General features: G+C 41.6%; 1 protein-coding gene across 1 annotated transcript in view; it reads left to right on the forward strand.

Annotated features, from left to right (window-relative positions):
- Nucleotides 1–23,669, forward strand: part of CLYBL (citramalyl-CoA lyase) — a 453,107-nt gene that overhangs the window by 397,349 nt on the left and 32,089 nt on the right. Inside the window, 2 exon segments of the mRNA XM_040425256.1 lie at nucleotides 3,937–4,030; nucleotides 17,777–17,944. Coding sequence (XP_040281190.1) covers nucleotides 3,937–4,030; nucleotides 17,777–17,944 — 262 coding nt within the window.

The following is a 23,669-nucleotide window of genomic DNA, read 5'->3' on the forward strand; positions in this document are numbered from 1 at the left end:
GGTCACAGTGCTTGTCCAGTTGCTGTGGCCAATTCAAACAGCTGATCGTCAGGGGTCCCAGGAGTTGGATCTCCGATGATCAAATATTGAGGACCTAACCTGATGATAGGTCATCAATATTTAGTTCCCGGAAAACCCTTTTAAAGAATACATGTTATCTAAATCATTTGAGCATCAGGCAAATTGTCTTTCCAATATAATAAAAATTGCAAGGACCAGAGATAACATTAAAATATAAAATAAAAAAACAAATGATGAGTTGTGATACTGTATGCCAAATGCCCCTAGTCTAGTGGTGGCCATCTCGTGGCTCTCGAGCCGCGTGCGGCTCTAGCGGTGGAGCTGGGAAGCAGCTGCACAGCCTAGTATCAGTTAGCGAACAGCGCGTGCCATGTTCTCTTCAATAGCACAGTAGAGAAGGAGGGAGTCCCTCCCTCTCCACTGTGATGCGGCTGCTGCTGCCACCAATGGGGGGATAGTAGGGAGGAGAAGGGGAGGGCTGTGGCCATTGCGCCACCAATTAATATAATTAACATATTAATTCAAGTATAGGAGGCAGCGGGTTTCGGCGGCGTTATCACATACCCGTCACCCGGCCCGACTGTGTGAAGTCCTATTCACCCCAATAGAGCTCTATTAGGGTAAATAGGACAAGGGTTCTAGCCCCTAAGGGGGCTAATAGTAAATAAAAAGTAAAAAAGACACCAAAATACTAAGTTTAAATCGCTCCCTTTCCCAATTTTACATATAAAATTTACAAACAATAAAAGATAAACATATTACATATCGCCATGGTCAAAAAAGTGTGAACTATTAAAATATAAAAAATATTTCCTATGTGGTGAACGCCGTAACAGAAAAAAAAATCACAACTGCGTGAGTCGCCATTTTTAGTCACCTTGCCCCCCCCAAAAAAAAAATAGGATAGGACTGCTCTATTAGGAGCCGGACGTTCCATAAAATATGGAATGCACACAGCTTTCTTGGTGTTTTATTTTTATCGCGTGGTATAGAGTATCACAATACTTTTTTATGATATCGAAATAGTTGATGGAGACACGCACTATGACCTGACGCTGTGCGCATCAGGTCACAGTGGAGACCGTGCCTGATCAGGAGCCCGATGCCCGATCAGGAGAGGTAGGCGATTTCTTTAAATTATAGTTCTGAGCATGGGGGGGATCTTATCTGAGCACTGGGGGTCTGATCTGAGCATTGGGGATCTGATCTGAGCATGGGAGTCTGGTCTGAGCATGGGAGTCTGGTCTGAGCATGGGGGGTCTAATCTGAGTATGGGGGGTCAGATTTGAGCATGGGAGGTCAGATTTGAGCATGGGAGTCTGATATGAGCACAGAGGGGTCTAATCTGAGCACGAGGGGGTCTGATCTGAGCACGGGGGGGGTCTGATCTGAGCACGGGGGGGGCTGATCTGAGCACGGGGGGGTCTGATCTGAGCACGGGGGGGCTGATCTGAGCACGGGGGGGGGTCTGATCTGAGCACGGGGGGGTCTGATCTGAGCACTGGGGGGGTCTGATCTGAGCACTGGGGGGTCTGATCTGAGCACTGGGGGGTCTGATCTGAAAAACAGGGGGGTCTGATCTGAGCACAGTGGGTCTGACACTGGGAGTCTGATTTGTGTTGTCTGATCTGAGCATTGGGGTCTTATTTTGGGGGTCTGATTCGGAGTTCTGATGAGGATTGGGAATCTTATCTTATGTCAGATGAGCATTGGGGGTCTGATGAAAAATAATTTTTTTCTTTTCTTCTCTGCTAATGAAAAATAAGAAAAAAAAACTCAGAGCAGTTTAAAAAAATTTTTTTTCTTATTTTTCTCTGTTAAAACCTAGGTGCATTTTATAGGGCAAATAATACGGTGACTTGTGTGTAAATGTATAGCTTGTGGCTCCTGGTAGTCATATGTTTTTTTTCTGGCTCTTTGTGTCTGTATGGTTGGCCACCCCTGCCCCAGTCATATGTGTTTTCCAGTGCTCATATCCACAAGAGGAACAATAGCCAAACTTTGGTTACCAGAGGTAGAATCAATTCATTAGAGGGGAGTATCAGTATATAATACAGCATCACTTGAAAGTCATAGCATAGGCAGAGCTCCTGTGTCTACTACATCACTGCTCCATAATAGTACAGTGGCTCGTGGGGCTACTATTATGGCATAAGAGGAGTTAAATAAATCTGAATCTCAGGTTTTGTATGGGATTATGGGAGATAATGGGTCACATTTATTAAGACTGGCTTTTAGACGCTGGTCTTAATAAACCCTATATACCTGGCGGTGAATCCGCTGAAGTTATGAAGAGGCGTCGGCCTCTACATAACTTCGGCAGATCCTCCACCACTTCTAAATGTAAGACAGCTTCTGAGCTATCTTACATTTAGACCATTTTCTATGCCTAAAACAAGCATAGAAAATGGTAAATGAGACATCCCCTTCCCCTCCCACGCCATGCCCCCTTTTTTTAGACTTGGCGTTAGCGGGGAGAAGTCACAGATTGCAGCGCAGAGGATCTTTGCACCTCAATCTGCACAAGAAATACACCTAATTTAGGTGTATCTCTGTTTGATAAATGACCCCCAGTATTCCAAAGGGTTTATATCTAATATGTCTAAGTCTAATATGTATGGGGAGCTCCTGACTCTACCCTGAGAGATGATGTCAGGGAAAGAAGGATCGAGTGAAGTGAATAATTTCCCCTGATTCTTTTGTTCTCCCAGGAGATAAGCTGCTACCAGAAGTGTCTTGCAGCGTCTTTCTCTTCTCTCCCAATTCAATAATTACGCACATTCGAGCGAATGTGTATATGTACGGGACAGTCAGGAGAATATCGGGAGAGATAGCTGACGACCAAATGATCATTTGGCCAACCGATATTAAATGTGCGTGGCCACCTTTAGGGTCAGTTCACATGGCTGATTTTCAAAATACACATCAGGGCTGAATGCAAGCAGATTTGTACGCCTCAAAATAACGTGTGGTTTTTGACTTTATTAAACTCTCTAGTACCTTTCTCACAAGCGTTTTTTTGGTGCAAAAAAACCCAGCATACGTGCACATCTCAATGGGAAAATCAGTGCTGATTCTGCCCCAAGATAGGGACATGCTGCTTCTTTTTTACATGCTTCTTTTTTTACACGTGTAAAAAAGAAGCAAGTGCTGCTTCCCATTGAAATGAATGGGAGGCTGTTTTGAGGCATTTTTGGAGCAGTTTTGGAGATGATTTTGAGGCAGAAATACAGCAAAATCAGCACCAAATAGCTCTGTGAACTGACCCTTACAGATACAGTGTAAAGATCGATGTAAATGGAAAAAAGGCTGGCTTGTTACATCTATTCTGGCACCTAAATGATTCAAATATTGGATTGATATTAAAGAATTTTTGAGCCTGCTGTTTAAAATCTTTATAAGGATGCATTTCTTTTTATCTAGGGAAGTGTCAAAAGTTATAGGCTGGTAAATATCATAAAATATGTTTGATGCCAGATTACTAGTTTCAAATGGAAACCTACAGAACCTACCTATGGAAAAAAAAATTAAAGCAGTTGAAGGCCACAGAAAATCTGACAGAAATGTTTTAAGATTTAACGAAGGGTATTACCGTATATAATCTGATTTGTGTGAGGCATCTCAGGATATTTTTTTCTCTCTTGCCACTTCCCATGGGGTGGTTGGGTTATAGTTCTCCTTGACTGGATTTTTGTACAGATGCAAGTTTTTGTAGTTTGTCTTAAAGGAAACTGAGTGACTGAACTTTTTATTATTATTTTCCATGGTTTAGAAGTATAACTATGAAGAATAGTTTGGTTGCTAAAGCATAACCACCCTCTTACTTGAGTTTTGACAAATATCAGCTTGTAATTCCGTAAAGCATATGTGATGTGTTACAAATTGTACAAAAATTAAATATTGTTTCACCCACAGGGCGTTTGTGAAGAAGCTTTACAAAGAGGACCCGAGGTCGGTCTTCACTTGGATGGAGTTGTCTTTGGCGCAGAAGATTTTAGAGCAAGCATAGGTTTGAATTGTTATACAAGATTGTAAAATAGATTCTAGAAATTGATTTTTGAAAATAATCGTAAAATTCTGCATAAATTTTTACATTTTGCTTTGTTGTTATTGCGGCTAAGCTGAATTTTAAATTCTTTTCCTTTGCTTTATGCTGCAGCCATGTTTGTTGAATTGGCTGCTGCGTAAAAGTCCATCATAAAGTAATCAGAAATGTACTGCATAGAGGGTTTCCACTGTAGGAAGTATATAATTATTATAAGCTCAAATGAGCCTGAGGAAAGGCAGTCGATATTTTCAACCTATAAAACTGTTCAGGTCTTAAAGAAATGACTGCAATTCTTATGGCGATATTCTTATGTATTATCACATCTGATATGGCAGGTAACAGACCTGCGGCACCGAGGGGAGGGAAATGGAGTACTCTTTCACTAGGGAGAGGAAGGAGTGGTGACCCCTAACTCACCTAGCACTGGCACCTAGAAGGGCCGCTAACCCGTACGCCGATCACGTGAGTAGGGCAGTGGGAGCACTAGTCCTAACCACTGACACCTAGGGTAACAACAGGGAAAGGGCAAACAACACAAACATCACAATCAATCCCAGAAGGGAGACAACAAACAGGAGAGAACCTGAGATCTGACAGCACCAGTTTCAACAGCTCCACAGCAACTCCAACTCCTACTCCAACTCCACCTGAGGTCAGAATAGAAAAAATGGAAAGAAGGTCTATATCTGGCAACAAGGGAAGCAGAAAGGGAGAATATATAGTAGCTGGGAGTGGCTGACAGAGAACAGCTGAAAGGAAAAGCTACAGGTTAGCCAATAGGTTAGCCATTTGCATACCGAATCTCATTGGTTCACATCAGGTAGGGTTCATGAAGGGTAGGTCAGCAGTGACTAATGTGCGCAAGGTTCTAACCGTTCTTAGCAGATATAGAGACCCCAAAGGTAAGCCTTCTCCGGCGTTGTTGGCAGTGGATGCCGAGAAGGCATTCGATAATGTCAATTGGCAATGGTTGGGTATGGTACTGGATAGGGTTAACATTACGGGACGCTTCCGGAATTTCTTGACCGCACTCTATACCAACCCCCAGGCACGGGTGAATGTACCGGGCTTTCTATCCAAACCAATTACGCTGGAGAAGGGCACGAGACAGGGTTGTCCCTTGTCTCCGTTGCTTTTCAACTTAGCAATGGAGCCCTTGGCGAGATGGCTAGTTAAGTCGGAAACGTTTGAAGGGGTTAGGAAAGGGGGCAAAGTGCTGAAGGTTAGTTGCTTCGCAGATGACATGCTACTATATTTTGGGTCCCCGGAGCTCCACTTGGAAAGGACTCTTGAGGCTTTGAATATCTACGGCAGGGCCACAGGGTATAGGGTCAACGTGGAAAAAAGCCAGTTACTGTTTCTTGATCATCGGTCTCCGGCAGCTAAACATCTACAGAATAGTGTGGAGGTCCGGAGGGATTACCTGACCTATTTGGGCATTAAGATAGGCCGCACTCCAGCGTCATTATACACTCTGAATTACCCCCCTCTCTTCCTTAAAATAGAGAATGAATTGGAGAAATGGCAGGACTTGCCCTTGTCAATGTGTGGGAGGGCTCACTTAATCAAAATGGTGAGCTTCCCAAAGCTTCTCTACCCGCTTCAGACAATTCCATTATTGATAAAACACGTGGATGTGGTTAGGATGCAAAGGGCGTTTAACCGTTTCCTCTGGAAAACTAAGAGACCTCGCATCGCTTATGCTAGATTAACGATGCTGAAATATGAAGGGGGGTTGCAATTGCCGAATATTCGCCACTATAACTTGGCGGCGCTCTTCAGGCATGTGCGGGACTGGGTGTGGGGCACGGGGTATTACTCGGCGATTGCATTTGAAAGGGAGTTAGCTGACGGAGAAAACTTAGAGGCCCTATTACATACCAGGATAAAAGACATACCGGTGTCAATAAGGCAGTGCATTCTTTTGAAGGACACCATAATGGCGTGGAAGGCGATCAGGAAAATCTATGGCCTACCTTGTTACCTGTCACCCAGATTACCATTATGGTCGCTACCGGCGTTCCCCCAAGGTAGGGAGAATAGTATGTTTCAGGCATGGAGGGAGAAAAATATACTGAGACTTGAAGACCTGCTTCATACTTCTGGTCTCCACTGGTTAGATTGGGATCAGGTTAAGGTACAATTTGATTTTCAGGATGCCCACTATCTTCCCTACCAGCAAATTAAAAGCTATTGTAGTGCCCAGGCATCTTCTGTTGGGGATGCTGATAGGTTAGCATGGTTTGTGGCCTTGCTAGGCAATGATGGCTCTCACATGCCCCTCTCTGAATTACAACGCAGGCTTCATAGTATCCAGACGATTGGCCTGGTAAAAGGGGCCTACAAGCCCTGGGAGAGAGAGCTATCTGACCCGAACATAACAAAAAAGATGAGGGAAGGCATGGAATTGGTCAGACGGGCGACATATAATGAGCAGTGGAGAGAGACACAATTAAGACTCATGCATCGAGCGACGTATGCTTTCAATTTGTCCTATCGTGACGCCCCTGCCCATTATCTTCGTGAGTGTCCGAAGTGTAGCCTTCAGAAGGCGGGTCTATTACATGCCATTTGGGAGTGCCCGAAAGTGCAACCGTTGTGGAAACAGGCCATAGAAGCTATTGATGACATTTGGGGTGATACGGTGGGTACCACACCACAACAGTGCGTATTCCATTACATACCTAAAAATCAGGAGGAGGAAATGGGATCGCTGGTTGCGAAGCCAGGTGTACATCTTCTGTTGATGTCGGTTAAAAAGTCTCTCCTACGACACTGGCTAGAAAAGGAAGTTCCAGTGTGGGAGGAGGTCATAGGGGTGATGAAGAATGTTCTTTATTTAGAAAGGCTGGAGGTAGAACAAGATAAAGAACGCTTGGTCGAGAAGTTTATTAAAAAATGGAGGAGGTTCATAGAGAAACAACTTTCGGTTATTGAAATTCAGGAACTTATGGCCCCATTTAAACTCACAGGGTGGTATCTAGAGGCTCAGCTGGCAGATAGGCTGGGGAGATTGGCCCATTAATTCGACTGGTAGGCGAGGGAATCATCCAGGGCGGAGGATGGGGTACTACGGGTGAACCACTTCAAGTCCAAAAAGCTTAGATTGGTGTTCAGGGGTGCGGGGGGGGGGGTGCGGGGGGTTGAGGGGGGGGGGGGAGTTGGGGAATATTATGATAAAATGTGTATTGAGAAATCTTATTTTCCAAACTGCTTGCACAACTGTGCTTTGATGCAAATTTCCTGTATTGTATTGTTTCGATACCCAATGCTGTACAACTGATTTCTCAATCCAATAAAGAGATTTTTGAGAAAAAAAAAAACCTGAGGAAAAGCTACAGGTTCCTAAATGGGACAAAAGGATCGCAAACCTAAGCAGGAAAACCTGGACCGGAATCCATTCCCACCATTAGGTCATGGAGCAATCCCTTGAAACCGAGCGAGTAGCCACCTGCTGCGACCTTCTGACCCCAGGCACAACAGGGTCAGCGATAGGTCGTGACACACTCGTGACATGTATTCTATCTAGTCTTGAGAGAATCGAGCTTCGGATCATAGATCTGAAGTTGATTTGTTCAAAAACTTCGATCTTAATGCTGTCTCCATACAGCATTAAAACAAATCCACTTTGCGTACAAAAAATTTGTATTGCCCAAAGTCACGCAAGACTTTGGTGAATTAATTCAGTATTCCTATCTGTGTCTTTAAAAACATTTTAAGGGGGGCGACGTATCTACCACGGGGTATCTCGGATCATGCCCCTTTACAGATTGTTCTGTCTCAAGTCATAGGGAAACCAGAGAGGGTATGGAGATTGAATCCGGTTTGGCTGCAGGTGATGCCGGTGGAGTCGTCCTGCAGCACTGAGTTAGAAGAATATTGGAAATCTAATGAGGGATCCACTGACCCGATAACAGAATGGGAGGCCTGTAAGGCAGTTTTAAGGGGAGCATATATAGCAGCTATAGCTACGCACAGGGCGCAGTTGCAAATCACCCGGGCTGGAATAGAAGGCAGACTGGCAGAGGCGGAGGAGGCTTTCATTAGTGATCCCTCTAGGGAATGTAGAGAGGAATGGCTAGCCATTCAAAGGGAGTATAAGCTACATCTTACGGAGTACACGCAGAAGAGACTTCTTGCACAAAACCAGGTAGTATTCTCTGATGGAGATAAGAATGGGAAGGCATTAGCATATTTGGCCAAGGCTGAGAATCCGCAGACTGTGGTGGCAATGATAAAAACGGATTCAGGGACTGAGGTCCATAGACCTGAGGAGATTTGTGCTCAATTTGCTAGATATTACACCAATTTATATTCTTCCACTCTTGCGTATACTCCGGAAGAGATACAGGGTTATTTGGGTAGGCTGATGTTTCCACAACTATCTAGGACAGATAAGGGAATGCTGGATTCTCCAATTACACCCTTAGAAATTCAGGCTGCCATAGGCTCCATGGCACCACATAAAACCCCGGGCCCAGATGGGTTTCCTGCAGAATGGTACAAGTTATATGCGGAAAAGCTTAGTGAGAGATTGAGCAAATTATTTACCTACTCGCTGGAAGTCTCAAAGTTACCTCCATCGTTCTCTGAAGCTATCATAGTGGTAATCCATAAGCCTGGGAAACCAGCAGAACAGTGCAGTTCCTATCGCCCTATTTTTCTCATAAATCTAGACGCTAAGATATTGGCGAAGGTCCTGGCATCGCGTCTGTCAGGGATTATTTTATCCTTGGTGGGCCCAGACCAGTCAGGTTTTATGCCTGGGAAGTCAACTGATATAAATCTTAGGAGACTTTATACCAACCTACAAGTTCAACATGACAATGTGGGAGATAGGGCGATAGCGTCTTTAGACAATGAAAAAGCATTTGATTCTGTTGAGTGGCAATTTCTATGGGCAGTATTAGCAAAGTTTGGGTTCCCAAAGAACTTCTTGAAATGGCTGCATCTGTTGTATGCGGATCCTTTGGCGAGAGTGCGTGTGAACGGGACGCTATCCAGGCCCTTTCATTTACGTAGAGGGACCAGACAGGGGTGTCCACTATCGCCGTTACTCTTCGCTCTGGTGATGGAACCAATATCTATTTTGATAAATAACAGCCCAGGGATAGAGGGCTGGAATATTGCGGGCATCACAGAGAAATTATCGCTTTATGCCGATGATATGTTGGTATATTTGGGAGATACGGAGAAATCACTAGATACACTTTTAGAAGTGATAGATGAATACGGGTGGTATTCAGGACTTAAAATTAATTGGGCCAAATCCGTGTTGTATTTGGTGGATGACACAGAGAATAGGAGAGTATCGGCAAGGTCAAAACTCTTAGTGGTTGATAAGTTCAAATATTTGGGAGTCATAGTGCATAAAGAGCCTAAACAGTTCACCTCTCTCAATCTGCTTCCGACTATGGAATATATTATGCAAAAATTGAGGGCTTGGGTAGCTCTTCCGCTTTCCCTGGTGGGGCGGATAAATATCTTCAAAATGGCCTTGTTACCAAAATTATTATATATGTATAGGGCGGCGCCGGAGCTTTTAAAGAAATCCCATTTTGAGGCGATTGATAAATTACTGACTCCTTTCCTATGGCCCAATACACAGCCCAGAATTGCTAGAGATACGCTGAAAGCATCTTATGTCAGGGGTGGTTTGGCTCTCCCTGATATGTACAAGTACTACCAGGCAGTGCAGCTGACATATGCCAGTTGGTGGATCAGGGCAGACGCCAATAATCCGGCGACTGTTCTGGAGGCTGCATTGTTGGGATCCTATGAAGCTTTAACAAACTTCATATATAGGGAGGGTAAATATCCGGTTAGATGTCTTACTTCTAATATGTTGGCGGTATTGACCATTTGGAGGAAAACAGTACGGGTGAAGAAGAATAGGGAAGACAGAGAGAAGTTGTCTCCGGTGACGCCGTTGTGGCGTAATCAAGGACTACAGGAATTGTATAAGCTGCAGGATTTTGAGTTCTGGCCGCAACATGGGGTGAAGTACGTTACCCAATTGTATGTAGAGGGAGGCTTCAAGACATTTAGAGACTTCAGGGAAGAATTTCAGATCCACATATCTAGTTTATTTAGATACTTCCAACTTAGACATGCATGTACTAAACAATTTGGTAAGGATCCCATTAAGCTAGAATTTAATTCCATTGAAAAGGTTGCTAGATTGAGAGAGTTGTGTAAACCAGTATCTTCCTTCTATGTGGAACTGATGTCGCAGGCCTCATTTCCCCTATCTAAATCTTTGGCTAGGTGGAAGGTGGATATTCCGCAACTGGAGGATAAGCACGAGAAAGAACTAGTGCACACTTGGAGGCACTCGGTAATCAGTGCAAGGGACCAATTAATACAGGCTAAATGACTGCATCGCACATACCTGACTCTAGTAAGGCTACATTGTATGCGTAAATTGGATACCCCTCAATGCTCTAGATGTGGTGCAGAAAGGGGAACCTTGATTCACATGATATGGAGTTGCCCAGTGATAGCACAGTTTTGGTCGGGAATTCACAAATTTCTTAATGAGAAATTAGGGTTGCCAGCAGTATGCTCCCCAGAGAATAGCTTATTGGGACTAGTGAATGATCTGATCCAGACTAAGTATGCTAGGATACTGTATAGACTCTTAATGTTCTATGCCAGGAAGGTCATTTTACTGAATTGGAAACCTCCGGCAGTCCCGGCAGTACAAAAGTGGATCCAAATTATAGATGCGGTTTTGCCGATGTATAAACTAACATTTCTGGCGAGAGGCAATGCAGAGAAATTTGAGAAAATTTGGGGACTCTGGCTACAAGCGAGGCCAGCGCATGTGATAACATGAGTGAATATATTACCTACAGGAAAGAAGAAAGTGGAGTGCAGTAGGCTTATTATTATTAATATGAACAGAGGAGTGCAGTCTTATGTTATAAGAATGAGTCCCCTCAGTACTCTTACATAGGTGGTGATACATATGAGTGGTTCGGCTGACGACTCTTTCCTTCCTTGGGGGAAGCTGCAGCGCTGTGGTAGGTGTGATTGTGAGTGTGAAAGTGGTCTTAACTCTGGAGCTTCGGATGCAAAACAGTATAATGTGGGGTGATGTACTCTGATATTCTGCACTGTCATGAAGTAAACTCCTGTAACACTTTAACAGTGTACTGTCTGTGCAACTCTGTTGGCACTAGTCTTGAGACCTGCGAGTCTGATGTGTGTTGTTACTCTTAATTTTTGTCTTGAAAATTAAAAATAAAGCCTATTAAAAAAAAGAGAATTAAAAAAAAAAAAAAACATTTTAAATTAGGAATCCGATGTTGGGTTTGATTCCTATTTTAAAATGTTTTTAAAACTGCAGATAGGAATACCAAATTAATTCACTGAAGTCTTGCGAGACTTCGGGTGATAGGAATTTTGTCTACACGCAGCCCATACATTACAATGATAAAAATCTAAGTTTTTGAACAAATTGACTTTGGACCTATGATCTGAAGCTCAATTCACTTAAGACTAATTATATCCCTAAGTGAACATGCTATAAGAAAATGACCTATTGTTTAAATCAAGTTGGTGATTTTAAAGGGATTTTCCTGCCATTTATATTGATGAATTATCGTCACGATAGGTTATCAGTATCTGAATGGTGGGGGTCTAATATCCTGCACCCCGTCGATCAGCTTTTTGAAGATGAGGCGGCTTTTCAATGGAAACACTGCTTCCTATTCATTACACTGCCTGTCATCTCAAAACTTACGGCGATGCAGGGTAATGACAAGTACTTGCTCTATTCACATTTGCATGGAGTGAGTACTCCTCTTCAGCTCCTCTTCAAACAGCTGATCGGTTGGGCTGCCGGGTGTTCGATCCCCACCAATCAGATATTGATGACCTATCCTGACGATAGGTCATCAATATAAATGGCAGATCAACCCCTTTAATTTTTAATTTCACCATCTGTACTATAAATAAAGTCCTAATATCATGTAGTTTTCAAACTGGCCACTATGCCTAATAATATGCAAACACTTACTGTTCTGTGAAGATCACTTTTCAGCAGTCATCTCATTATCATTACAGGTAGGATTAAAATTAAACTTCTGGGATCCGCAATTCACTGTTGGTGATGGTCACTACCCCTTCCATCTCTGAATAGGTCACAGAACATGCCTAGAAAACTTTCCCATAGATACTAAACTGCTGTAAATTATAGCTCTACATATGGTTAACAATGGCCCCGGCAAGATGGCTGATCTACATTGAGAAAGTAAAAATGAATTTACAAAAAAATAATATCAAGGGGTTCAAGGGTTTGTGCAATCATTTAAAATGACTATATATATATATAGACATAAATATGTTTATATAAAACAATTCACTAATAATAATGTGATTTCAGATTGGGCTGCAAATCCCCTTTCTGACTCCCGTTTACGTGACATCACATGACAGCAACTATCTTATGTCATTAAAGGGGTTGTGCCACAAAAAATATTCTACAGTTTTCAAACAGCACCTGGATCTTAATACTTGTAATTGCATGTAATTAAACATTCAGCATAACCACTGGGAAGGCCGCACACGCTCATTTTCATCCTCCAACTGCCTCCTGAGCTGTGATAGGCAGAGCATGGACACTCCCCCCTAGCTGCAGCAGAAGAGACACTCCCCTTGAGCCATCAGCTTGATATAAATCTAGCAGAGCAATGAACGGGGAGATCTCTGGATCCATGTGAGGTACAGGGCTGGTTCTAGCTTTGTTAGAAAAGTATTGGTATGTACTACATGATGCTTTTTATTTTTTACATCAGTCTTGGGATAACCCCCTAAAGCGACATGACATCCTGTCTGCTGATCATGTGACCTGATGTGGCGATCATGTGTGTCATTGATGTGCCTGAATTAGGCATGTCACCACTTCAGCTAATCACTGTTCTCAGCTGTAGACCACTGAGGACAGTGATTGGCTGTTGCACCTATGTCGTATCCAGGCATGTCACCTCTGTGGTGCTGGAGAAGCGGATGATTATATATATTTTTTATTTTATTTAAGACATTGTAGGGATTCACGGTTTTCTGTTATCTTGGACAATCGCTTTAATGCTTTGTTTTGACAGGCAGAGACCTAACAAAGACCCTTTGGCATGCCATGATCATTTGCTCATTAGGCAATGCCTCTGGCATGGCTAATAGTTTGCTTGCCAGTGTAATACTGACAGGTAATATTGCCTTGCAATACAATGCATTTCAAGGCATTGTAGAGGTGGTCGAATAATCACTGCTCCTAAGTCTCCTAAGCGGGGCATAAACAAAGTACATTGAAGGTTAATAAGGAGGGTCATGTGACCAGGAAAATTACCTCCATGTGATGTCTCCTCCATTCAAACACACTGCACCTGCACTAAACCCCCAACAGAACAAGCGCAGATGGCAGGTGCAGTGGATTTGAATGGAGGAGAGATCATATGGAGGTGATTTGCCTGGTCACATGACCCTCCATCAGCAGCCATTTTATGGACAGGTGCTCTGTGTGGACAGCACAAAAGTCTTTGTGAACAAGTGAGAATAACTCATGAAATGTAGAAACTGGTGCAGATTTTCAACAAAGGCTAATTTAGTAAGTGCCATGTAATCCTCTCACAAACACATTGGTCAACAATAACCAGAAAGTGGTCAGTCCACCTAAAGATGCAGCCCTGAGGATGCACTTTTTTTTTTGCTTTCAACTCACCACCTATTTTTTCGGGTGGAATGGAAACAAAATAGTAATTCCACAAATGTTGGGGTTTCTTGTTTAGGGTTTTGGTTTTACAGTGTTCACATGTTATCTTTATTCTGTGGGTCAGTACATTTATGGTAATGCCTGAAGTATGTGGATTTTAATGTTTTACTACGGTACAGTAAAAATACTTATTTGTATTGTATGTCACAATATTCTCGGAGGCAAAACTTTTTTATGTTCTGTTTATTTTTCTGTGTAAAGGATTGTTTTTTTATTTAGCAGGATTAGCTTTTTGGTCATTTTTTATTCAGTTTTTTTTTGTCCCACAACGGAATTTGAACATGCAATCACGTACAGTATATAATACACTGCACAACTTCTGCATTGTAATATATAATAACTGTCACCATTACACTGACAAGAAGCCTATTAGACCCTGCCTTCAACCTAATAGGCTTCAGTAGGAAGGACATACTTAAAATCACTTCCCTTTGGCTACTATTGCTGTGGCTACTATTGACCGCGCCATCTACAAGGTTAAACTGCGTCAGAAGCCTGGCAATGCATATCAGCCATGCTCCTGCATGGATGTAGGAGGTACAGTGGTGTAGGTATATAGCTATATATATATATATCATTAATTGTCAAGGGGTTAGCCATTAGTAGGGTAGGAGAGCTGTTTAAAGGGTCCAGCCTTTTTATACTTTACATTGTTCTGTAACCTGAATGCCTATCATTTACTAGCAATTTTATTGGATATGGTTGTTTTTTCACATTCACTTGAGCCTTAAACGGATTGTCTGACCCCAACATACATTTTAACCAAGGCTAGGCAAGTGTCTAAATCAAAGAAAAAATGCTCAATGCCAATGTCAATTCTCATCTGATTAATGCCAGTTCCGGGAGTGAACCTCCCTTCTCCACTTATAAGGGACTGGAAGGATCAGTGACCATATGCTGTTTGAGTACATGTTATCAGTGAGGCCAGTGAATGGCTGCAGCAGTTAACATGGTCATGATTGGGACATCACACTTTCAGTCCACACAGAACCAGGAGGAGCAGAGACAGGAGCCTTAACACTGGAACGGAGTGGTGTGGATTAGGTGAGTGCCCTTTTTCTTTTTTCATTTAGACTCTCTTCCGGCCATGCTAAAATTTGCATTGGGTCAGACAACCCCTTTAAGTAAGTAGATTGTGTTAGAGTCTCAGGTCCTGTCATGCTTATGATTGTTTTTGTTGCTTTGCAGTTGTCCATATTGTTGATTGGGTTAGAAGTTAAGTGTTGAGCTTATAATGATTACCCACAATAATGAGGACAATTGTGTACACATATTGGCATTAACCCTGCTGATTATTTCTGAATATTTTGTAATTTGTATTTATCCTGTACTTCTTTTATTACTAAAATATGAAAAATTATTACAGTGAATTAAAAAGTAGTAATGGATCCAAAAGCCTACCGTACAACTTGGTAGTTTCCTATGCCACCATTGTTTCAACTGACATTGATACCAAACACACAAAGGAGGTATATGATTGTTCAGTAGTCAAACACGTAGTAGAGGTAGAAACAGAAGCAGACGTTGTTTTACAGGGAGTGCAGAATTATTAGGCAAGTTGTATTTTTGAGGATTAATTTTATTATTGAACAACAACCATGTTCTCAATGAACCCAAAAAACTCATTAATATCAAAGCTGAATATTTTTGGAAGTAGTTTTTAGTTTGTTTTTAGTTTTAGCTATTTTAGGGGGATATCTGTGTGTGCAGGTGACTATTACTGTGCATAATTATTAGGCAACTTAACAAAAAACTAATATATACCCATTTCAATTATTTATTTTTACCAGTGAAACCAATATAACATCTCAACATTCACAAATATACATTTCTGACATTCAAAAACAAAACAAAAACAAATCAGTGACCAATATAGCCACCTTTCTTTGCAAGGACACTCAAAAGCCTGCCATCCATGGATTCTGTCAGTGTTTTGATCTGTTCACCATCAACATTGCGTGCAGCAGCAACCACAGCCTCCCAGACACTGTTCAGAGAGGTGTACTGTTTTCCCTCCTTGTAAATCTCACATTTGATGATGGACCACAGGTTCTCAATGGGGTTCAGATCAGGTGAACAAGGAGGCCATGTCATTAGATTTTCTTCTTTTATACCCTTTCTTGCCAGCCACGCTGTGGAGTACTTGGACGAGTGTGATGGAGCATTGTCCTGCATGAAAATCATGTTTTTCTTGAAGGATGCAGACTTCTTCCTGTACCACTGCTTGAAGAAGGTGTCTTCCAGAAACTGGCAGTAGGACTGGGAGTTGAGCTTGACTCCATCCTCAACCCGAAAAGGCCCCACAAGCTCATCTTTGATGATACCAGCCCAAACCAGTACTCCACCTCCACCTTGCTGGCGTCTGAGTCGGACTGGAGCTCTCTGCCCTTTACCAATCCAGCCACGGGCCCATCCATCTGGCCCATCAAGACTCACTCTCATTTCATCAGTCCATAAAACCTTAGAAAAATCAGTCTTGAGATATTTCTTGGCCCAGTCTTGACGTTTCAGCTTGTGTGTCTTGTTCAGTGGTGGTCGTCTTTCAGCCTTTCTTACCTTGGCCATGTCTCTGAGTATTGCACACCTTGTGCTTTTGGGCACTCCAGTGATGTTGCAGCTCTGAAATATGGCCAAACTGGTGGCAACTGGCATCTTGGCAGCTGCACGCTTGACTTTTCTCAGTTCATGGGCAGTTATTTTGCGCCTTGGTTTTTCCACACGCTTCTTGCGACCCTGTTGACTATTTTGAATGAAACGCTTGATTGTTCGATGATCACGCTTCAGAAGCTTTGCAATTTTAAGAGTGCTGCATCCCTCTGCAAGATATCTGACTATTTTTGACTTTTCTGAGCCTGTCAAGTCCTTCTTTTGACCCATTTTGCCAAAGGAAAGGAAGTTGCCTAATAATTATGCACACCTAATATAGGGTGTTGATGTCATTAGACCACACCCCTTCTCATTACAGAGATGCACATCACCTAATATGCTTAATTGGTAGTAGGCTTTCGAGCCTATACAGCTTGGAGTAAGACAACATGCATAAAGAGGATGATGTGGTCAAAATACTCATTTGCCTAATAATTCTGCACTCCCTGTATATATGTCACACATAATACTGCATCTGTCACACTGCCTGATCTCAATCAGATTAAAATGCATTTGTATGTCACATGTAAATGATTCATATATTTGAAGATTCATTTAGGCCAAAATTATCACTTTGGTGCTACTGGTCCAATAAGAGGTCCATGTCTTCATTCTCCTAATCAGATCCTTCCAAAACTGGAATATATTGAATTGTGGCCTCTTTCTAATACCGCCTTAACTGAAGTCTTGAAAAACGTCATTAATCATCCTTAAGTAACTGACAGCAACTTTAGGTCTAATATTAGGCTACTTTCACACTCGCGTTTGGGGCAGATCCGTCATGGATCTGCACAAACGCTTCCGTTCAGATAATACAACCGTCTGCATCCGTTCAGAACGGATCCGTTTGTATTATCTGTAACATAACCAAAACGGATCTGTCTTGAACACCATTGAAAGTCAATGGGGGACAGATCCGTTTTCTATTGTGCCATATGGTGTCAGTGAAAACTGATGCGTCCCCATTGACTTACATTGTGTGTCAGGACGGATCCGCTTGCCTCCGCATCGTCAGGCGGACAACAAAACGCTGCAAGCAGTGTTTTGGTGTCCACCTCCAGAGGGAATGGAGGCGGAACGGAGGCAAACTGATTCATTCTGAGCGGATCCTTATCCATTCAGAATGCATTAGGGCAAAACTGATCCGTTTTGGACCGATTGTGAGAGCCCTGAAATGGATCTCACAAACGGAAACCAAAATGCCAGTATGAAAGTAGCCTTACGTGAATATGCATTCTAGTGTAGATGGATTTAATGACTAATCACTGTGCCATGTGTCTGAACAATAGGTGCTACAAGCAGCAAAGAAACTCATGATGTCCTGTATGCCAGACAGAAGATCATCGTTGTAGCCAAAGCATTTGGACTGCAAGCAATTGATCTTGTTTACATAGACTACAAAGATGCAGATGGGCTGCAGAGACAAGCAAAAGAAGGAGCCCTGATGGGATTCTCCGGTATGTACTCCTAATTATATATAAAGAGCCATTTCTACTGTTTAATGAGTGACAGTTATACAGTAATGAAGGGAAATGGCAAAACACAACATAACATAGCCCACTGTGAATCTTGCAAATATGTTCCGGGTTATTACATTGTGTACAAGGAAAATATCCCACGTTGCCATATTTTGAAACAACATACTTGTTTTATGTCTTTATTTCAATGTTTTAACATTTTCTACATTTATCTAATTAAAGTAATTAAAGGGACTGTGATTTTCTAGTGCTTTCTTCTAGATGGTTTTGTAAACAAATTGAAGTATACCCAAGGATTGTATCTTTACTGTTAATGAAAAAAGTAGAAACATTATTTACAGGACTGCACACAGAATGTATGTGCAGTATAATCTATGGAGATACATGGCATACGTAATGCAGTTCTATTACAAATATATCTTGTGCAGGGGTTGTGTGGACACAGCATATGCCTATGAAAGATTGATCGAAAATCAAATAATATTTATGTACCAAGAAAAAAGCGTAATCAATAAATAACAGTAAAAAAAATCGAAAAGTTCCATAGTATACTTTATTTTATGCATGATCACTTATTTGTAGATCTTAGAAAGCGTTGAGTGAACCAGCGATGTGTGCTCATTTTTATATGTGGAAGAAGAATTATTAACAAAAAAATTAATAAACTACTCACACTTGTCAGCATTTAGTCTTTTTTTCTTTTACAAGAGTAAAACTACGCATACATAACTTTAGCGGATCTTCTTTTATATGGGAAAATATGTGGCACACAGGAGTGACACACAATCAAGGTGGAGGTGCTCACAGTAAAGAGGAATCACCCTTCCTCTAAACCAGTGGTTCTCAACCTTTCTAAAGCCGTGACCCCTTAATACAGTTCCTCATGTTGTGGTGACCCCCAACCATTACATTTTTTTCCTTGCTACGTCATAACTCATTTTGCTACTGTTATGAATTGTAATGTAAATATCTGATATGCAGGATGTATTTTTATTGCTACAAATTGAACATAACATAATTGTCCCCCAAATAAATAAATCAGAAGTGCTCAGGGTCCCCCAAATAAATAAATCAGCGGGGCTTTAGGTCTCCCCCAAATAAATCAGCGGTGCTCAGGGTACCCCCAAATAAATAAATCAGTGGTGCATCAGGTTTCCCCCAAATAAATAAATCAATGGTGCTCAGGGTCCCCCAAATAAATAAATCAGAAGTGCTCAGGGTCCCCCAAATAAATAAATCAGCGGTTGCTTCAGGTCCCCCCCCAAATAAATAAATCAATGGTGCTCAGGGTCCCCCAAATAAATAAATCAGCGGTGGCTTCATGTCCCCCCAAATAAATTAAGCCTTGCTCAGCCAAATAATTAAATAAAATTAGCCAGGCTCAATTAAATCATTGGTGGCAGTGGTGCTCAGCGGCGGTGTCATTAACGAAAAAACTCGGACCTCAGCAGACAGGCGGCCCGACTTACCCGTCCAGACGTCAGGCTCCTTCAAGCACAGGCAGTGATAGGACATTACTTCCTGTGCGCGAGGATAAGGGGCCGCTGCCGTTGTGCGGGCGACCCACAATAGGAAGCCTCAGGCGACCCCCCGGAAAGGGCCGATCGACCCCCAAAGGGGTCGCGACCCCTAGGTTGAGAACCGCTGCTCTAAACGGATAAACAATAGAATAAAAATACTGGGCACTCTCAATATATGGAAACCATACAATTTATTATTAGTACTGCTAAAACATTAGAATATAACAATATATAGATAAAGCTAAGACGTTAGTGGCCTAAAATCGCATATATATTCGATATCCTAAAATCAGTGCATGAAAGATTCTAAACTTGTATAAACTCTACCTTAGTACAGACTATAAAATATATAATAAATAGGATATAAAATGTAATATAAATAATCTGGGATGGTACAAGATTGAACCTCCGTGATAGATAACACAGCAGTAGTCTTGAATTCGAATCTGTGTTTCCACTAGTGTCTTATGCAGGTTCTCTGAACAATAGCATTATTCGCATCTCCTCCAATTGCAGTGGTGATACAATGTATATGTATTAAATCTCAGTAATTGTTTAGCGGCGTCCCGCAGTACTCACTGGTCAGCGGCGTCCCGCTGAGCTGTTTCAATAATTGGCTTTACAATGATGATATTCTGGTTGGTATGCTGCTGGGAAACTTCTTAGGTGCCTCTACCGTATCCCTCAGTAGCTCTGGATGCCGCTCCGGTATGACAAGGAGCCGGTGTCTTGCGAGCTCGAACCACCTTCTCCCACGCTGATGTTTGTTTGCACGTGTTAATTTGCTGTATAGCCTTGCAGTGATTTCTGTTAGTAGCGCGTCACATTTTTAGTTTTCAGGATTGGTTTGGCATCGAGTTGTTCAGCAGATGATATTCTGATCCATCAGGGGGGTCTTGAACCAAACGCGTTTCGGGGCTTAAAATACCCCTTCCTCAGTGGACCGAAACGCGTTTGGTTCAAGACCCCCCTGATGGATCAGAATATCATCTGCTGAACAACTCGATGCCAAACCAATCCTGAAAACTAAAAACCCGACGCGCTACTAACAGAAATCACTGCAAGGCTATACAGCAAATTAACACGTGCAAACAAACATCAGCGCGGGAGAAGGTGGTTCGATCTCGCAAGACACCGGCTCCTTGTCATACCAGAGTGGCATCCAGAGCTACTGAGGGATACGGTAGAGGCACCTAAGAAGTTTCCCAGCAGCATACCAACCAAAATATCATCATTGTAAAACCAATTATTGAAACAGCTCAGCGGGACGCCGCTGACCAGTGAGTACTGCGGGACGCCGCTAAACAATTACTGAGATTTAATACATATACATTGTATCACCACTGCAATTGGAGGAGATGCGAATAATGCTATTGTTCAGAGAACCTGCATAAGACACTAGTAGAAACACAGATTCAAATTCAAGACTACTGCTGTGTTATCTATCACGGAGGTTCAATCTTGTACCATCCCAGATTATTTATATTACATTTTATATCCTATTTATTATATATTTTATAGTCTGTACTAAGGTAGAGTTTATACAAGTTTAGAATCTTTCATGCACTGATTTTAGGATATCAAATATATATGCGATTTTAGGCCACTAACGTCTTAGCTTTATCTATATATTGTTATATTCTAGTGTTTTAGCAGTACTAATAATAAATTGTATGGTTTCCATATATTGAGAGTGCCCAGGATGATCTTTTATGTCTTATTAAGATGATCTGAAATTGTATAGCGAGTTTTATAGACAGATAGTAAGTAGAAGGACTGTTGGCAGGTCATCGCAAGGCTTTACTACAAACAGTAAGAGATAATGACTGTTTAGTGTAAATTACAGAATTCTTCTCAGGAAAAGTATAGACCTCTAAATAGATTTTATTTTTGCTGAGATAAGTACAGATTACACTACCTGATTTACTTTTCAGATAAGAGAGGTACCAACTAATGTCACAAGCCATACAGAAACACTGGGCACTCCCATTTCGCAGTATTGTCAATCAAACCATTGGGAAGTAGTTTATCAAAATGCCTGCTATTATATTACTTATATTGCTCTGTCCTCAGAGCCCATGGAGTCATGTGGTCCCATGTATGTAGCTAGCAAAGATGAAAACTGTCAAAATGTTTAAGGTGCACAATCAGTTTAAAGTGGTTCTCAGCTTTGGTCAATCTCCACTTGGGGGAAGGGTCTCTAGACAATAAGCAGGTTAAAAAGTCTTCCCCTTGTGGTATGATATGCAATACCAGGCAGTAAATATTTGATTTCCTTGCAGCACCACCACAGGAGAAATTAAGCATTATATGCAGTGCCATTCAAATAGGAAGGCTGTCTGTAATGCAGGACAAGAAAGCCCTCCATAGCTAGGGATGTTCTTTGTACTGCTGTCCACTCTGGTCAAGAGATGAGGATCCTGAAGACAGAGCTCCACTACATTAACTCAAAATTCTCTAATAAAGTGTATGAAAATGAGTTTCTAAAGTGGAAATCTCCTTTAAAAGGGTTCTCCAGGATTTACACATTAATTACCTATTCTCAAGATTGGTCCTCAGCAGGTGTCCGACTCACCGGACCCCAATAATCAGCTGTTTGAATAGGCTGCAGTGGTCCTGTGAGTGCCATGGCCTCCTCACAGGTTACCAAGCACAGCACTGTACCTTGTATAGTGTCTGTACTTGGTTTTGCAGCTCAGCACCATACAGCTGATCGGCAGGGGTCCTGGGAATTGGACTCTCTGCAATCTGATGTCCTAGGGATAGGTCATCAATATGTAAAGAACTCCTTTAATAAAAGTAAAACATTTTTTTTTCATCAAATTATAATATTTAGAGTGTGCATTAGGGGGATGCAAGAAAAAAATCTCAAGTGTATGAAACTATTATAGGCTTTTGTCCTTTGTGCTGTTGCCACATCCTGATGTCAGGATCAGGACAAATATTTGGCATCAGCTGCACAAAGCAATAAAGCCAGTATAGATGATATCTGCTGCCCAGGTTATTGATGATGTTATGGTATTGAAATTGGCTACCCTAGAGCAGCCTCACAACCAAGATAGTCCTCTGTGTTATGTTCCTGTCAGCAAGTCATTAACCGATCAAATACTTGCAGTAATAGATCTGTAGTCTGGCTTTTACATAATAAGATCTAGGCTAGAAAATATGTCTAAAATGATATGTGCACTTTTGCAGTCTTTTTTTTTCTATTTCTTCCATACAAAATAAAAAAAGAACTTTAAAAATAGTCATAATTAAAAATATTCAGCACGGACTAGCAGAACAAACCTAAGGGGGTCATTTATGACCAAATATATACGCCACTTTTTGTCGTATATTTGGCACTGATTTTGTCGCAAAGATCATTTGTGTCACAATCTGTGACTTCTTCCCCTTTCACGCCACGTACGCCGGTTCTAAAAAAAAAAGAAGGGGGGTGTGGGTGGGGAAGAGGGCGGGCCGGTAGGCCCATCTCATTTATCATTTCCTACACCAGTTTTTGTCAGTCTAAAACGCTGGTCTTAATGAATGACACCATAAGTTTGTAACCATGGAGACACACAGGTCTGCAGAGGAGCTGCAGACACAAAACATTAGGATACTATTAATTAAAACTATTTAGTTTCTTATTTAACATGCGCTTGAGCAATTTAGGAAATCAAAATATTCTACCTTTCAAAAACTAAAAACTCACAGGATTGCATCAAATATTTGCCTTCCTAAAATACAGTGAAATAAAATGTGAAACAAAGCCTTACATGGTAGAAAAAAGTATATGTACAGTCAATTCTGATGGAGAAATTGGGGCTCATTTACTAAAGACTGGCGCACTCCTCTTTATAAATTTGGCGCATCTTTCTGCTTTCTGTGCGCCAGAAACTGAAATCTACTCCGGGTAGGAGCTGAGTAGATTTCTGTTAAAATTCCATTAAGCTTCATCCACTTTTCAAAAAAAGTCGTAAAGCGAAGTAAAACATTTTGGGAAAAATACTATTTGCACCAAATTTTGTTTTATTTTATTTTATTTTTTTACATAAAAAATGTGTGTAAAGCCCCCATAAGCAGAATGTGTGTAATAGTGTTTTGTATGAAGCAAATGTGATACTTGGTTTCTACTGTGTTACATACATATATTCACATATTATAAATGACTGGGCTTGTTTGTGTCTTTCCTTATCATGACG

Source organism: Bufo bufo, chromosome 3 (assembly GCF_905171765.1).
Source record: "Bufo bufo chromosome 3, aBufBuf1.1, whole genome shotgun sequence".
Classification (NCBI taxonomy): Eukaryota; Metazoa; Chordata; class Amphibia; order Anura; family Bufonidae; genus Bufo; species Bufo bufo.